This window comes from Mandrillus leucophaeus, unplaced genomic scaffold (assembly GCF_000951045.1).
Source record: "Mandrillus leucophaeus isolate KB7577 unplaced genomic scaffold, Mleu.le_1.0 Scaffold38, whole genome shotgun sequence".
NCBI lineage: Eukaryota > Metazoa > Chordata > Mammalia > Primates > Cercopithecidae > Mandrillus > Mandrillus leucophaeus.
The window spans coordinates 114,760-130,373 of NW_012104031.1; the positions used below are offsets into that span (position 1 = coordinate 114,760).

Here is a 15,614-nt window from a genome sequence, read left to right on the forward strand (position 1 = left end):
TAGTTCTGCTGAATTCTCAAGCACTTCCCCTGTGCCTCTCCTGGGGTGCTGTGTACTTTTTCTCTGGTGCCATCACTCAGCCCCTGTCCTTTCTTCTTTGATGACTCCCTGTGGTGGATTCCTATTTGTTCCATCTCTGTGCTGTTCCCAGTGTCTAGTACAAGACTTTGCATGCAGTAGGCATGTAGGCATTTGAAGCATGAATGGATGGACCATCAAGAAGACCCATTGCTCACCATGCCAACCCAGCACTCTTGGGTTACAGCAGAAGTTCCAGTGCCACCAACTCCAGCTCCTGGGACAAACAGCTCTGAGCAGAGCTTCAAATCACCTTTGGTCCATGATATGGTTTGGCTTTGTCCCCACCCAAAATCTCATCTTGAATTGTAATCTGAATTGTAATTCCCATGTGTTGGGGAAGAGACCTTGTGGGAGGTAATTAGATCATGGGAGTGGTTCCCCCATGCTGTTCTTATAATAGTGAGTGAGTTCTCACAAGATCTGATGGTTGTTTAAGGGGCTTTTCCTCACTTTGCTATACACTTCTCTCTCCTGCTGCCATGTAAAGAAGGATGTGCTTGCTTCCCCTTCCACCATGACTGTAAGTTTCCTGAGGCCTCCCCAGCCATGCGGAACGAACTGAACCTCTTTCCTTCATAAATTACCCAGTCTTAGGCAGTTCTTTATAGCATGAGAACAGACTAATACAGTCCATGACATGGTTCATGAAGGGGACACTAACAATCCTAAATCTCTGGGGGATTCCCGTTTTAACTTTGTGTCTCAACTCTCATGGCCAATGAGGTCCAGCTCCAGCAGATAAGGCATTTTTCACCAAGAAGACATCTTGAGTCTTTGGGGCTTAGCTGGTTCATTCTCCAGTTGGAAAGCCCAGACTCAGAGAGGGGAAGTAACTGGCCCATGGTCACACATTGGCAAAGTGAGAACCAGAACCAACACCTTAGGATGTCCTATTTACAGCTTTGTTCCAAGTACCAGGGGAAATACAAGCTGGCCGACTTTTGACACCTCATCTGAGCAGAGTCAAATCAAAGTTTACTCAGCATGCTTAGTGCATCCAAAGACAAATGACCCAGGAGTCCGGGATAGTACATATGCATATGTGCATGTATGGGTGAAACAAAGGGCCAGTTAAGCGTGTATCCTACAACAGTTTTGCTTTACCTTGTTAAACACACACACACACACACATATTTACATTTCTCTTATAGGAACAGGACATATTTATTGTAAAAAAAAAAAAAGAACGTATTAAAAAGCATAGAGAAAAAAATTAAAATCATGTGATTTCCTACCACCCAGAATTAATAACCTACGTTTTTTAATTGACAGATAAAAATCGTACACACTTACCATGTACAACATGTTGTTTTGAAATATGCATACATTGTGGAATGGCTAAATTGAGGTAATTAACATCTGCATTATCTCACATACTTATCTTTTAGTGGTGAGGACACTTAAAAAAACTCTAGTAGGAATTTTCAAGAATACAACACATTGTTGTTAACTGTAGTCACCATGCTGTGTAATATATCTCTTGAATTTACTCCTAGCTAACTGAAATAGTTTATCCTCTGACCAACATCTCCCCAACTGCCCACTCAGCCCAGCCCCTGGTAACACCTGTTCTACTCTCTACTTCTATGAGTTCAATTTTTTTAGATTCCACATACAAGTGAGATCATATGGTATTTGTCTCTTTCCCTGAGTTATTTCACTTAACATAAGGTCCTCCAGATTTACCCATGGTGTCATAAATTGTAAGTTTTTTTTAAAGCTGAACAGTATCCATTGTGTACATGTACTGCATTTTCTTTCATTGATGGGCACTTAGGTTGATTCCATATCTTGGCTACTATGAACAATGCTGCAGTGAACACGGGAGTGTAGACATACTGATTTCATTTCCTTTGTCTATATATCCTGCGGTGGAATTGCTGGAATTTTTAATATATTTCTTTCCAGGCCTTTTTCTATACAAGTGGGAACTCCTTTAAGTGTTGGGGTGGTATTTTGTGTACAGTTTACCATCTTCCATTTTCTATTTAGATCTTAAGGCATCCTAGGATCCTATTTAGATCCTAGGGCATGAGCGTTTCCCCATATTATTGTAATATTCTCAAAAACTCCATTTAATGGCTGCTTAATAGTTCATTGTGTGCTATGGTTTAACCACTACTTTAGTGTTGGATATTTATAAACAGTACAGTGAAGAACATTCTTGAACAAGTCTTTACTCACATTTCAGATAATTTCTTTAGGACAAATTCCTAGAAGTGGAGGGTGGGAACATTTTTAAGGCTCTCAACACTTGCTGCCAATAGCTTTCCAGAAACATGGATGAATTACACCCCTGCCAGCTGCATTAGAGAGGAGCCTTTTGATTCTGCAGTTGCAGCAAGACCTCAGACTGGGGGAGGGGCACTCTTCCACCCAGAGCCTCTGGGCAGTCCTGACAATGGACCCCTTGTCCTGCCCACCCCCATCTCTTCCTCCTGCACGCCCCTCCATCCCTGGCTCCAGGCTGGGCTGTCTGCAAGGCCTGTGTTCAATCCGGTCCTGCCTTCTTGGCACTCCAGGCTGCCTCCAAGAGCTGGGTTGGTAGAGCTGAGGGATGAGAGATTTACCCGTTCTGGAGGGTCACCACCCTTCCAGCTTTGGGGAGGCCCCCAGGGAAAGTGAGAGAGAAGATGTATGAAGATTGCTGAATTATGTGCCTCTTTCGGAGAACCCCACCCAGTCTCCAGGGCAGTAACTTGCCCATTTAAAAGGGGAAAGCAGAGGCCACACTCAGTGACAATGGCTGTAAGGAACACTGGCCAGCATGTGGATGACCTCTGTTTCCTTACAGGCTCTGAAGCCCCTCCATGAATCCCCGGAAGAAGGTGGACCTGAAACTCATAATCGTCGGAGCCATTGGGTAAGCCAAGCTCAGCTCTGGGAGTTGGGAAGCAGCCCCTCACCCAAGGACAGTGAGACTCCCGGTGTGTTCCCATCTCCCATAGGTCCCTTTCTGATTCAGGGTGACACCAGCAACGGTATCCCACCCTCCAAAAAGCTTAGTTGGGAGAAAGAAGCTGTGTGTAAACAGATGGTTTCTAGTCCTGGATCTGCAGTGACTCTGCAGTAACCAGCTGTGTGAATTAGGCAAGCCATTTAGCATCTATCTGTCCTCCCACGTCCTACACACACAGAAAAAACCTGACCATCACTGTAAGATATTCCACTGTCTCCAGACTACTCTGCTCACTCTGCTTGGCTTCTACTTCTGGAAACCATTTCCTACTCCCTTGCTATTCAAAGTGTGGTCCATGGACCACAGAAATTTGAAATTCAGAATCTCAGGGAGAGACAGTGGCAAGAGGGGCCTGGGGAGATTCTGAGAGTGGTATGGAAGCATGTGCACGTGTGTTTGCATGTGTGTGTTCACATGTGTCTGGAATTTTCCTCAGTGTGGGAAAGACCTCCCTCCTTCACCAATATGTGCACAAGACGTTTTATGAAGAATACCAGACCACGCTGGGGGCCAGCATTCTCTCCAAGATTATCATATTGGGTGACACAACTTTGAAGCTACAGGTGAGCAGCCTTCCTTTTCCCTCTTCAAAGTACATACACTGAAAATCCGCCCCACGCCCTGACAGCCACTCATGTAGCAATGTGCACCAGAGCTGGAAAGGTCTAGAGCAGAAATGGGCAAACTTCAGCTCATGGACCAAATCTGGTCCACCTCCTATTTTTGTAAATAAGACTGCACTGGGGCACAGCCATACCCATTGGTTAACTTATCATGTTATGCACTACAATGGCAGAGTTGAGTAATAATTGGCATACAGAGACAGAATGACCTGCAAAGCCTAAAATATTTACTATCTGCTCCTTATAGAAAAAAAAGCTGATGCCTGATCTAGAAGGAAGGGCATTAATCCAGGAGTTGAGAGTCCCCATGCCTAGTCTCAGGTTCTCTGGAAAACTTGGCAGGTGATCTTAGGCAAGACATTCCCAAGGTCCAAGTTTCCAAAACTGTCAGATGGGAATAACAATTCCCACCTTGATGACCCGGAGGAAAAATGAGAGGTCGGATGTGAAATTACTCTCAGGATGTTAAATGTTACCGCAAAGGTGTTGGAGTGTATGTGTGTGGCAGGGTCAAGATGCCTCGGTGTGAAAGAACCATATGCACCTGTACCAGGGCTTGCTGCTCCCTACCCAGCACAAGAAGCCTTGACATGATGTAACCCAGCTGGGCCACCTTCCAGCCACTCATCACAGTCCCATGGGGCGGCTGCTTTCCCCTCCAGATATGGGACACGGGCGGTCAGGAGCGGTTCCGCTCCATGGTGTCCACGTTCTACAAAGGCTCCGATGGCTGCGTCCTAGCTTTTGATGTCACCGACCTGGAGTCTTTTGAAGCCCTGGATATCTGGCGGGGTGACGTCCTGGCCAAGATTGTCCCCATGGAGCAGTCCTATCCCATGGTGTTGTTGGGGAACAAGATTGATCTGGCAGACCGGAAGGTACTGTTCATTCATTTATTCATTCAACAAATATTATATGAGCATCCACTATGTGCCCAGCACAGTGTTAGGTCCCACACATACAGAGCTGAATCAGGCATAGTCCTTACTTCAGGAATTTCACAGTCTAGTAGTGGATACAGACACTTTAAAAGATAATTATAAAATAAAATGATAATTACGATACCATATGGTAAATGAAATAATAGAGATATACCTTGGGCATTAAGGAACCATAATAAAGGGGCATCTACCCAAGCCTAGAATATAGGACAGGCTTCCTAGAAGAGTTGCGTTCTGGGCTGAATAAACAGCATGATATAAACTGAGAACTAAAGGCAATTTTGTCCAGAGACAGGAAACGGAGGAGTTAAGGCATCAGATGTAGGCAGGAGGCAGGTCTCAGTGGAATTTGAATTAATCTGTAGCACAGGGTTTCTGCCTAGGTCAAGTTGGAGGTCTGCAGTTATAAATTCTTGGGTATACAAGTTTTCTGGGGAAGTAATAATTTTTTTATTAGCTGAACCATATTCCAGACCATCGGGTTAACCGCTTGACAGCTGGTCTGCCCTGTGACTACAGTGACCCACTTGTGTTTACCATTACAGGGCACTGAGAAGACAGCACTTTTAATCCTTGCCTACTAATGAGGAAAGAATATGGCAGACTGAATTTGTAAAAGATGCTCTTGGGCCAAAAGTCCAGATGCCACCAAAAAGAGCTGTTTAAACCAAGTTTCTCTTTTTAGTGTTTCAAATAGAGAAAAGTAATGGGGAACTGGATCATCTTGTCTGAACTGCATTTTCACAATGGTTCAAATTGAGAAAAGCAATGAAAATGAGGCATCATTTGGCGTGATGAAGTGTGTTTATGCATGGAGAAAGGGAGGGAGGGATGGTGCTTCCAACTGAGCTACCATCTACAGAAGAGAGAGCCTCTGGTTCATAGAGAAAGAAACATTTTTGGTTTGGACATGCTGAGTTTGAGGAGCTTGTACAACTAGTTGGAAATGGCCAGCAGGCTTTGGAATGCATAAGAATGAAATTTCAAAGGAGAAGTATGTGCTGGAAATAGAGATCTAGGAGTCATCTGTTCCGTGGTCACTTCAGGTTGTAAACTCCATGTCAATTCTCTAATTACAAATATCCAGCCTCAGATAATAAGCAAGGTCTTAAGTTCATTCAAAGGCAAGGTGTCTCCATTTTTTCCCCCACTGGGACCAGCTGTGGGTGAGAACCTTGTGGTCTAAGAGAGGGAATAGGTCCTTAGAATCTCACCGCCAAGCTTAATGTCCATCCACACTTCCTCCTCTTGTCTGGGGTAGTAATTCCAGTTTCAGACCCTGTCAGGAGTAAAGCAGGAAGAGGGAGAAGAGGTCAGGAGAGCAGGGCAATTCTAATTTGACTGGTACTATCATAAGACAGTCTTGGCTGGGCACGGTGGCTCATGCCGGTGATCCCAACACTTTGGGAGGCCGAGGCAGGCGAATCATGAGGTCTGGAGTTTAATATCAGACTCGCCAACATGGTGAAACCCTGACTCTACTAAAAATACAAAAGATTAGCTGGGCATGGTGGTGGGTGCCTGTAGTCCCAGCTACTTGGGAAGCTGAGGCAGGAGAATCGCTTGAACCAAGGAGGCGGAGGTTGCAGTGAGCCGAGATCGTACCACTGCACTCCAGCCTGGGCAACAATGTGAGACTTTGTCTCAAAAAAAAAAAAAGAAAAGAAAAGACAGTCTCGCACTCTCTGGCCTGACAGGTGTTGCAAGCTCTTTCTTCTGTGGGTCACTCGTGTGGGTCCTTTGGAAGTCTCCACTGGGAACATTTCGCTGTACCTCCCATGACAAGGGTCTTGCATTCTCCTCCCCAACCCCTAGCTTTCAGCATCCCCACCCCATGGGGGTCACCTTTTCCTCCAAGCAGTTTCTAAGTGGGATTTAGCCAGCCCCAGCCTGTTGTGCACTCTCTTTCTCTCCCTTGCTCTCTCTCTCTCTTTGTTGAATCCACATGTCCTTCACAAGGTACACACATGCGTTCTGGCTCCACTGGGGGACAAGGGTAAGCTGGTGCTCGGTGCAGCCTCTTCTCTCTCTGCCCTGTTGCCTGTTGCCTCAGATACCTCAGGTATGTGTCAGACACCAGTCCACCATGTCCACCAAACTCCAGGGGTTGTACATTAACGACTCTCCTCAACACCATCTTTCAGCTAGAGGTGAGTCCTTACCTGTTCCTCCTCTTGGGAGAAGCAGGGGTAGTTGTACCCACAATACAACTCTCTCCAAGGAAATCCCTCCTAATCCTCATTTTCAAGCCTTTTATATCCATGCTGTGGGATTTCAAGTCATCCAAGAGAGTCTTGGTCATGAGCCTTTGGGGATATGTACCCAGGGTGGACTGTCTCCACTTGCTTTATCTCTGACATCTGTCCAGTTGTTGTGCCTCTGCCAAAACTTTCATTTTAACATCCATCTTGTTTCTTGTCTGTAGGGTGGGGGGAGGGAAGCTGGGGGAGTTCAAGACCAAGAGTCAGTGAAATAAGAGGTGCCATCTTCTGTTGAAAGGGAGGAAACCAATACGAGGCTTAAGAACCATGAGGAAGCTTTGCCAGTTACTCTTGGAAGAAGTGGGAGGAGGAGCCACTTGGGGACAAGGACAAGATCTGATGGGTGACACCAAGGACTCCACCGAAGGAGGAGACCATGAGTTTGAGGTGGGGTCTGTGTAGGGTACAAGCCAGGAGCAAGGAACTTTGGACTAGGGCTTTTCCAACCAAGAGAAGAGGAAGGACAGAGCTGTGAGGGCACCAAGAAACCATGAAGGAAAGAAGAGGGACCAGGGAAGGCGGAAGGGCCAGGGCTGGGGTGGCAGAGGCTGGGGAGCAGGGCAGCAGGAGGGAGGGCCTGAGGGGGTTGAGGGAAAGGAGATCAGGGCACAGGAGACCAGGTTTCTTCTTTTACAGAGGTCCTGAGAGGAAGAGGCTGACATGGAGAGAATGTGGGCAGCAAAGGATTTCTGAGGCTACCATGAGAGGTGGCCGTTGTGTGTTGAGGGGTTAGGAAGCCTCACTACATGGCAAGTGTTTAGTGAATGAGGGGCATCTGGCAAGGTGAGGAAGGCAGGTGTTGACTTGAGGGAGTAGAGGGGGTCCAATCCAAGCCTCAGGGTTGGGTGAGCTTTGGTGCCCAGAGAGAGGAAGAACAAAGGTTTGAAAGAGGCAGTGAGGCACCAGGCAAGCCAGCCCCCTCTCTCGGATCTGTGATGAGTAAAGTCTGCAAATAGCCCCAGTGCGGAGGGCAAGAGGGGGTGCTGGGGAAGCATGACTCTAGGAAAAACCGGGGTTCAGCCAGACAGGGAGGTCCCTGGAGAGGTGGAGGAGGGGTGAGGAGAGGATGGAGGAGAGGGGAGCCTGTCTCCCAACAAGGTAGGCCCAGAGATGGGGTTTGTAGGGGAGGTGGACTAGGATAGGGGAGGGGAGGAGGCACTGAGTGATAGTGAAATCAGAACAGGGACGTGGAGAGGAGGAGGTGGGTGGGAGAGAGCAGAAGGACTTTAATTCTGAGACCTGGGATTATAAAGCCCCAAGAGGGGAGGCTGGGAAGTGCCAGCCTTCAAATGTCTTTACTCTGCACAAACCTAGCAAGGGCTCTGCCTTCCCCTGGCCAGGTGTTGACATGGAGAAGGAGCCAAGAGGTACGTTCTTGTGGGGCGCCTTCTCCTCGGAGCCTGTCCCGCAGATGCGGGCTCACACCCGCCCACCTGGTCCATATGCCTCCATTACCTCCTCTGCGGGGTGGAGACCAGAACACAGACTTCCTGAGACTGAGTAATAATAGGAAGGATGTGATTTCCATAATGGAAATAATGGAACGAGGAAATGATCCTCCTGATTATTATCTCCAAGGGACAGCTGGGAAAATACAGCAGCTTCTCCTATCTAATAAGAAGAAAATGAGTATTTAAAATGTACTGCAGCTTGGTCCAGTGGCTCACGCCTGTAATCCCAACACTTTGGAGGACCAAAGTTGGGGGACAGCTTGAGCCCAGAGTTCGGAACCATCCTGGGCAACATGTCGAGACCCCATCTCCACAAAAAAAAAAAAATTTTTTTTTTAATTAACCGAGTGTGGTGGCACACCTGTATTCTGAGCTACTCGGGAGGCTGAGCTGGGAGGATCTCTTGAATACGGGAGGAAGAGGCTGCAGTGAGCTAAGATCACACCACTGCACTCCAGCCTGGGCGACAGAGCAAGACACTGTCAAAAACAAAACAAAACAAAACAAAAAACCGCACACACACACACACACATCATATATACACACATATACATACATATATATACACACACATATTTATAATATATATATAGCCAGTTTAGGAAGGTGAGAAAGTTCTGAAGATGAATAGTGGGGAATGTACAGTGTGAATACAATATGAATGTACTGAATACCCATGAACTGTATGCTTAAAAATGGTTACAATGAGTCAGGTACATTTTATCTGTAATCCCAGCACTATGGGAGGCTGAGGTGGGAGAATCGCTTGAGGTCAGGAGTTCAAGACCAACCTGGGCAGCATAGCAAGACCCCCCCATCTCTCCAAAAACAAAACAAAACAAAACAAAACAAAAAAAGTGTTTCATTTAAAAATAGTAAATTTTATTAGGTATATTTACCACAATAAAAACAGGCATGTATGGCCAGAATAATTTTAAAGAAATTACCGATTTAGCTTAAAAAAAATCCCTGCTCCTTCTATAGAAGGTAATAGGGAAAAAAATAGTTTGTTAGAAAGAACAGCTTTGCTGGCATCTGTGCTACCAGGAGTTTATTCACTGGGGCACGAATTATTTGCTGTGTGCTCAGGTGGGTAATTTCTGATTTACCAGTGATTCCGTAGACTTAAGATCATGTTTTCTAAAAATATCCTTTGTTATTTTTAGTGATGGCTTAATGGTTTAGTAATTAGTATTTGACATGCTAATTTTAGCACTTGTATAATCGATTATTTTAAATGCACATGAGATGGAAAAGCATCATAAATAAAATGATGCCAGCTGGACTAATTTTGTCAAATGTTTGCCTTCCAATGAACAGGCAAAATTGTAACCAGAAAAGTGAAATGTCAATAGTATATTGTTGACCAAAAGTAACATTAATGCAAGCAATACTTGCAGAATTGTCATACTTCCCAAGTCCCCAGTTATCACACCCTGAGCTTATTTTCAGAGTCAGAGCCTAGATTATAAATAACTTTCATTTTATAAATAAAAGATGAGACAATTTTTAAAATCATGAAACTGTCTCTGGGATTGGAAGAGAAAAGTGAAAAATACTGTCTCGGTAGCTTTCTTTCCAGGCCAGCTTTCTGAGGTTGGGGTGGGGAGGAGGGGGAGATATAAAAAGAATGTTAATTTGCAACATAATCACAATGATATTTCGGAGTCTGTATGCAATCATTCGAAACCAAACAGAGAGCAGGGAGAAATGAGATTAAAAGTCTGTCATAACCGGGCACTTGGGTAGATCTGGTCATGGTAAGTCAGAGGAAAGGGTCAGCTGAGATCAGCTGGGACTTTTTATCCCAGTAAGACAGACATTCCCAGGACCTGCAGGAGCCACAGAGGCAATTAAACAGGGGCAGTGTTTGATCTGCCTCGGCCTGCACTGTGTTCTGAGAGGGGTGGAATGGTCCTTTCTCCATGAGAAAGACCTTGGCTCTCCTAAATAAATTGAAATGATGATTATAAAGTACCAGGCTCAGCAAATGCTCAATATGTGCTCATTTCCCCTTCCCCAAATAATCAGACATCAAACTCGGTGTACCAATTGTCTTTGGAAGGAACCCAGAGGGCTTCCAGAGCATTTCCAGGCCAACATCACAAATTGAACGCCGTTAGCACTTGAGTGGAGATGTCGTCATTCAGCCTGTGCCTAGTGGCTCGTGTGTGCCTGGCCAAGAGCTGAGCTCCTGACCCTGAGCTCCCAGAGGAAGACAGAAAAGGAGAGGCATGGTTCTTATGCAGCGCCCTGTAGAGGGCGACTCAGACGTCAGGGGGAGCACTGAGCTGGGGCTGCATCCAAGCTCTGCCTTCTCTCAGCTGTGTGATCTGGGGCAAGTTGCTGAACCTCTCTGAGCCTCAGTGTTTTTGTCTATAAAGTGGAACTGACAATGCCCATCTCACAGGGTTATGGAGAGGATGAGATGGGTTCATATGTGATAAAGTGACGTTTAACACAGTGCCTTGGCCCATAGTAGGAGCTTATTAATTGTTCCTAGGACCCTATCCTGGGGAAGCAGGGTCAGCCGAGACCCGAGTCTCTGCCCAGCAACAGGCCTCCTGAGTGTGAGCCTCCTTAGCTGGGCTGGAGAAGAAAGTCCTCCATTCCAGCCCTTCCTGGTTGGTGTCTGTCATGTGCAGCTCCCTTTGAAGGGACTGACAAAGGAGGCAATGGTGGAAGAAGTTCTTAGTTTAGGCCTTAGGAAGGCAGCAAAATGCAGTGGGCTGTAATTCCACCAGGCCTGTGTTCAAATCCTGCTCAACCTCACAAACTCTGGGCAAGTTTTCTTTTTTCTCCAGGCCTCCGTTTTTTCATCTGTGAAATGGAGCTAACAGTTCCCACCTCCTACATTTATACGTAAAGTTATAGACACTTGGGAGGTTCTCAATAAATGGGAGTGGTGGTGGGCCTGGTGGGGATGGTGAGGATGTGATGGTGGCAATGGTGGTGATGGCGATGATGATAATACAGGAACCATGCTTATTTCTTCCCCTCATTCAGGTACCCCAGGAAGTAGCTCAAGGCTGGTGTAGAGAGAAAGACATCCCTTACTTTGAAGTCAGTGCCAAGAATGACATCAACGTGGTGCAAGCTTTTGAGATGCTGGCCAGTCGGGCTCTGTCGAGGGTGAGTGGCTGTGGTGGCAAGACCTGCTAAGACCGCCCCCTGGATTGGGGAGGGTCTCAGGAGCTTCCAGAGAAGAACATCTGGGGTACGGGCAGGGATGTGGGTGGGACGGGATTGCTCATCGTCTCAGTTAATTAGCTATGGAATGGGTTCAACAGCACTCCAGTTCTAGAACCACAGAATGCCAGAGGTAGAAAGCTACCTTAGAGGGTGCAGTCAGCGGTCTGTCAGTGCAGCTAACTAACCAAATCCCTTGTGGAGTATCTAAAAACTCCAGTCCTGTACCTCAGCCCTGGAGATCCTAACTGAGGAAGGGTTTGAGAAGTGATGGTCTAGTCCAACCTTCATTGGCAGGAGGTGCCAGGCATTCACCCAAGTGAAATATCAAACCTGCAAGAGTTGCTGACATCTTCCAATCAAAAAGATGAATAGACGTAAACCCCTAGGTATGAAGGTTCGTCAAGAATGTGTTGAGTGTGTGGCAGGCACTGTACAGGCCCCGGGACCCTCTGTCTGAAGAGGCAGGCAGATAGGCCCCTAAGTGATTGTAATACAATGTGGCATGGTGGGACAGGACTTGGGGTAGGGCCTAGAGGAGGGGCACGCAGACAGCCCATGCCGCAGGGCAGGGGAGGGGGTGAGGAGGAGGGAATGTGAAGAAGGGATTGGGAGAAGGGAGCAGTTTAGGTTGATGGCCAGGTTTCCAGCTTGGCAAATGAAGGGACAATGGATTAGTGATTCCATGAGCCAAGCAAGACAGGGAACAAAGGAGAAAGCAGGGGCTTCATGAGAGAAAGGAGTAATAACGTCCATGTGAGCACATTGCATTCAAGGTTCCTTGAGACACCAGGTGAAAACGTCTGAATTCTGCAAGGAGGTGGGGAAGACCATGGAAGGCTGCCTGGAAGCAGTGGCGTGGTTTTAATGTCAGTCTGGTGTGGAGTTTGGAAGCCCTGGGATTGGCAGGGGGAGGGGCTCAGCTTGTGTCATCGTTCTGCCACATCTCATCAACATGGGCTTCTTAGGAGAGGGGAAAGGATCATTGCAGCAATGGTTCTGAATTGAGGAAATGGGCAAATAAGGGTAGGGGACTGGAGGCCTCCTCTATGTGGAAGCATCCACCGCCCCCATGGGCTGCCCTCTGCAGCTGCTCTGGAAAGAAGCGCTCCAGGCCCCAGTGAGGGGTTGTCCCAGACAGAGAGAGGCAGCAGCTACCTCTAGCGGCTGCTCAGGGAGAAGATCCCAGCTAGGCATCCTCAGGCTTCAGAGCCCTGATCTTAGGGTTCCCCTGACCCTCACTGGCTCTTCTGCTTCCCCTCCAGCCCTCACTGTCTCGGAAAAGGGAAAGCAGCGAGGTGTCCATCTCTTAGTGCTTGGTCAAGAAGTGGGCGGTGTAGTCTTCTCCCGAGGCACAGGCATGCCTGCTCTTGCCATCCTCCTGGAGTGCTGAGGAATGCTGTTTGCCCTTGGTGGTGATATTTATCAATAATCCTCCACAAGCACAGTGTGCAGCGACTGCCAAATGCTTAGTCACCAGGAAGCGTCCATCAGCCCACAGCCCGTGTCTGTGCATGGTTAACACCTGTGCTATCTGGGGAAGGAGTATCCTTTCTTCTTCAAATGATGTCCTTCCTACTGTATTGTGGGTAAATTAGGACCTTCTGACTCTGTCGCTGTTATGACGTGGTGCTGTTTAGTAGACAGTGGTTTCAGTAGATAACACGCTTTCTTGGCAAAAGACTAAATGGGTAGCAATCCATGTCAGTCCCCCATGTTTATGGGGCATGTGCACTGATCAGAAGTCTGGAAGTCACAGGTGTGGTACCTGCGGTCAGACTGGCCTGGATTTGAATCCTGCCCTGGTTCCTTCAAGTGGACCCCTTGGCAAGACGTATGACTATTCTGCGCTTCCATTTCCTCTCCATAAAACGAAAATAATTTGAGTCCATAAATATCCATTGAGTTGTCAGGCTAGACCTGGTGATACAGCCCTCAGTGCACTTGAGGTCAGTAGAGTGAGATATCCATAAGTGACTGTCCCGGAGTGACGTGAGTGCTGTGGGGTGTGTGATTAAGGTGAAAAGGTGACTCCCAGGCAGCTGGTGGCAAGGATGAGTGAGGATGCCTGCTCGGAGAAGTGACATGTCAGAAGGTTTGGAAGGCAATCCACAGTATGCAGGTGGAGATGGTAGGCCATGGTGGGTGTAAGCAGGAGGGGAAGAAGGGCAGAGAGAAGGCCAAGGCCAGAGACCCAGGCATGAGTTCATGGGGCTTACAGGAGACACCTACTGTAGGTCTCGTTGGCAAGAAGAAGAAACCTGGCGTGGAGGAATGTCAGAGCATGGGGACGTAGTTCGTGATGAAGCCAGCAAGGCCACCAAGGCCTGGTGAAGCCCAACCAGGAGTTCAGACGCCATACCACAGGCCCATGCCTTCCACATGGCACTGCTAGGCCACCCAGGGTACTCAGGAGCTCACCCAGGACCTTGAAACCCAACAGGGCACGACTTTCTGCAGTGTCTTTTTTGCTTAAAAATTTGAAGGAGAAATATTTTCACATTAAAAACAAACACACTTAACTGGACATAGAATGTAAAATTCACATCGATTCTTAAGATGAAACAGAAGATTACAAATACAGATTTTGAAGTCAAAGAAAAGTTTTCAAAGGCATTTCCTATGAGGAACTTCCCTTCCTTCCCAGGGAGATTGTGGGTTCATTTGCTCCAGCCCAGGGTGTTTTGAGAGGAGGATGTGGAAGGTGCTTCTACAATAAGGAGTGAGCCCCCAACAGGGGTGGGGCTCTGAAGTTGGAACGATCTGGCTTTATACTCAGCTCTACGTCTCACTGTGCGTCGCTGAGCAAGTCATGCAGCCTCCCTAAGCCACCACTTCCCTAACTTTAAAGTACAAATAATAGTATCTTCCCCATGAGGTTATTGTGAGGGTTAAATAAAATACTATTGTAGTGCAGAGAGGGCATCACGTGCTGTTTTAAAATGGAGCTGTGTCATAGGGTTTTCAGCAGGGCAGCTTCGTGCTGCCGAAAGGATGGGCTCCATGGGTGGTGATGAAGAGGCTACTGCAATAGTCCAGACGTGAGAGGATAGAGCTGGCAAGATGAGGGTGAATTAAAGAGACTTTGGAGGTAGAAACCTCAGGAGCTGATGATGATCAGATGCAGGGAGAAAGGAACAGGAGCAGTTTAGGCTGATGACCAGGTTTCTAGCTTGGCAAATGAAGGGACAATGGATTAGTGATTCCTTGAGCCAAACAAGACAGGGAACAAAGGAGAAAGCAGGGGCTTCATGAGAGAAAGGGGTAAGGACGTCCACATGAGCACATTGAATTCAAGGTTCCTCGAGACACCCGGTGGAAACGTCTGAGTTCTGCAAGTGAGCCTTGTAGTAAAAAGAGCAATATGTGAGGCACCTGCTGAGAGCAGAGTAGGTGTTCAGTTAACATACTAAAAGAGACCAGAGTAGGTGTCCAATTAATATTCTGAAAGAAACCAGAGTAGGTGTTCCATTAACATGCTGAAAGAAACCAGAGTAAGTGTTCAGTTAACATTCTGAAAGAAAGCAGAGTAGGTGTTCAGTTAACATTCTGAAAGAGACCAGAGTAGGTGTTCAGTTAACATTCTGAAAGGAAAGAAGGTAGGTACGTTGCTTTAGTAACCAATTTAGCCACATTCAAGGGTTAGGGTATTTAGTTATTACAAAATATGATGAAGGATGCCCTAATAATTAAAGAAGAGATACCCACCAGCTTTGAAAGATGTGGGGTGGTGAGGTTTTGCTCCTAGAAAGTTAGCAATGCCAGCCGGGCATGGTGGCTCACACCTGTAATCCCAGCATTTTGGGATTACATCCGCCGAGGCAGATGGATTGTTTGAGCCCATGAGTTTGAGACCAGCCTGGTTGAAACCCCATCTCTACCAAAAATATAAAAAACTAGCCGGGCATGGTGGCACGTGCCTGTAGTCCCAGCTACTTGGGAGGCTGAGGTGGGAGGATCACCTGAGCCCGGGAAGTCAGGCCACTGTGAGCCGTGATTGTGCCACTGCACTCCAGCCTGGGCCATAGGAGTGAGACCCTGTCAAAGAAAGGAGGAAAGGGGAAGGGGAAGGGGAAGGGGAAGGGGAAGGGGGAGAGGAAGGGGAAGGG

General features: G+C 47.2%; 1 protein-coding gene across 4 annotated transcripts in view; it reads left to right on the forward strand.

Moving 5' to 3' along the window:
• Positions 1-15,614, forward strand: part of RAB7B (RAB7B, member RAS oncogene family) — a 26,157-nt gene that overhangs the window by 6,287 nt on the left and 4,256 nt on the right. The window contains exons 2-5 of one of the 4 annotated variants that reach the window (XM_011990393.1): positions 2,876-2,944; positions 3,477-3,603; positions 4,326-4,541; positions 11,323-11,448. In XM_011990393.1, the coding sequence (XP_011845783.1) occupies positions 2,892-2,944; positions 3,477-3,603; positions 4,326-4,541; positions 11,323-11,448 (522 nt within the window). In that variant the 5' untranslated portion in view covers positions 2,876-2,891. Of the gene's footprint in view, positions 1-2,587; positions 2,945-3,476; positions 3,604-4,325; positions 5,032-11,322; positions 11,449-15,614 lie in introns of those variants that run through there. The other 3 variants (XM_011990394.1, XR_001007171.1, XM_011990395.1) reach the window with 3 other exon arrangements.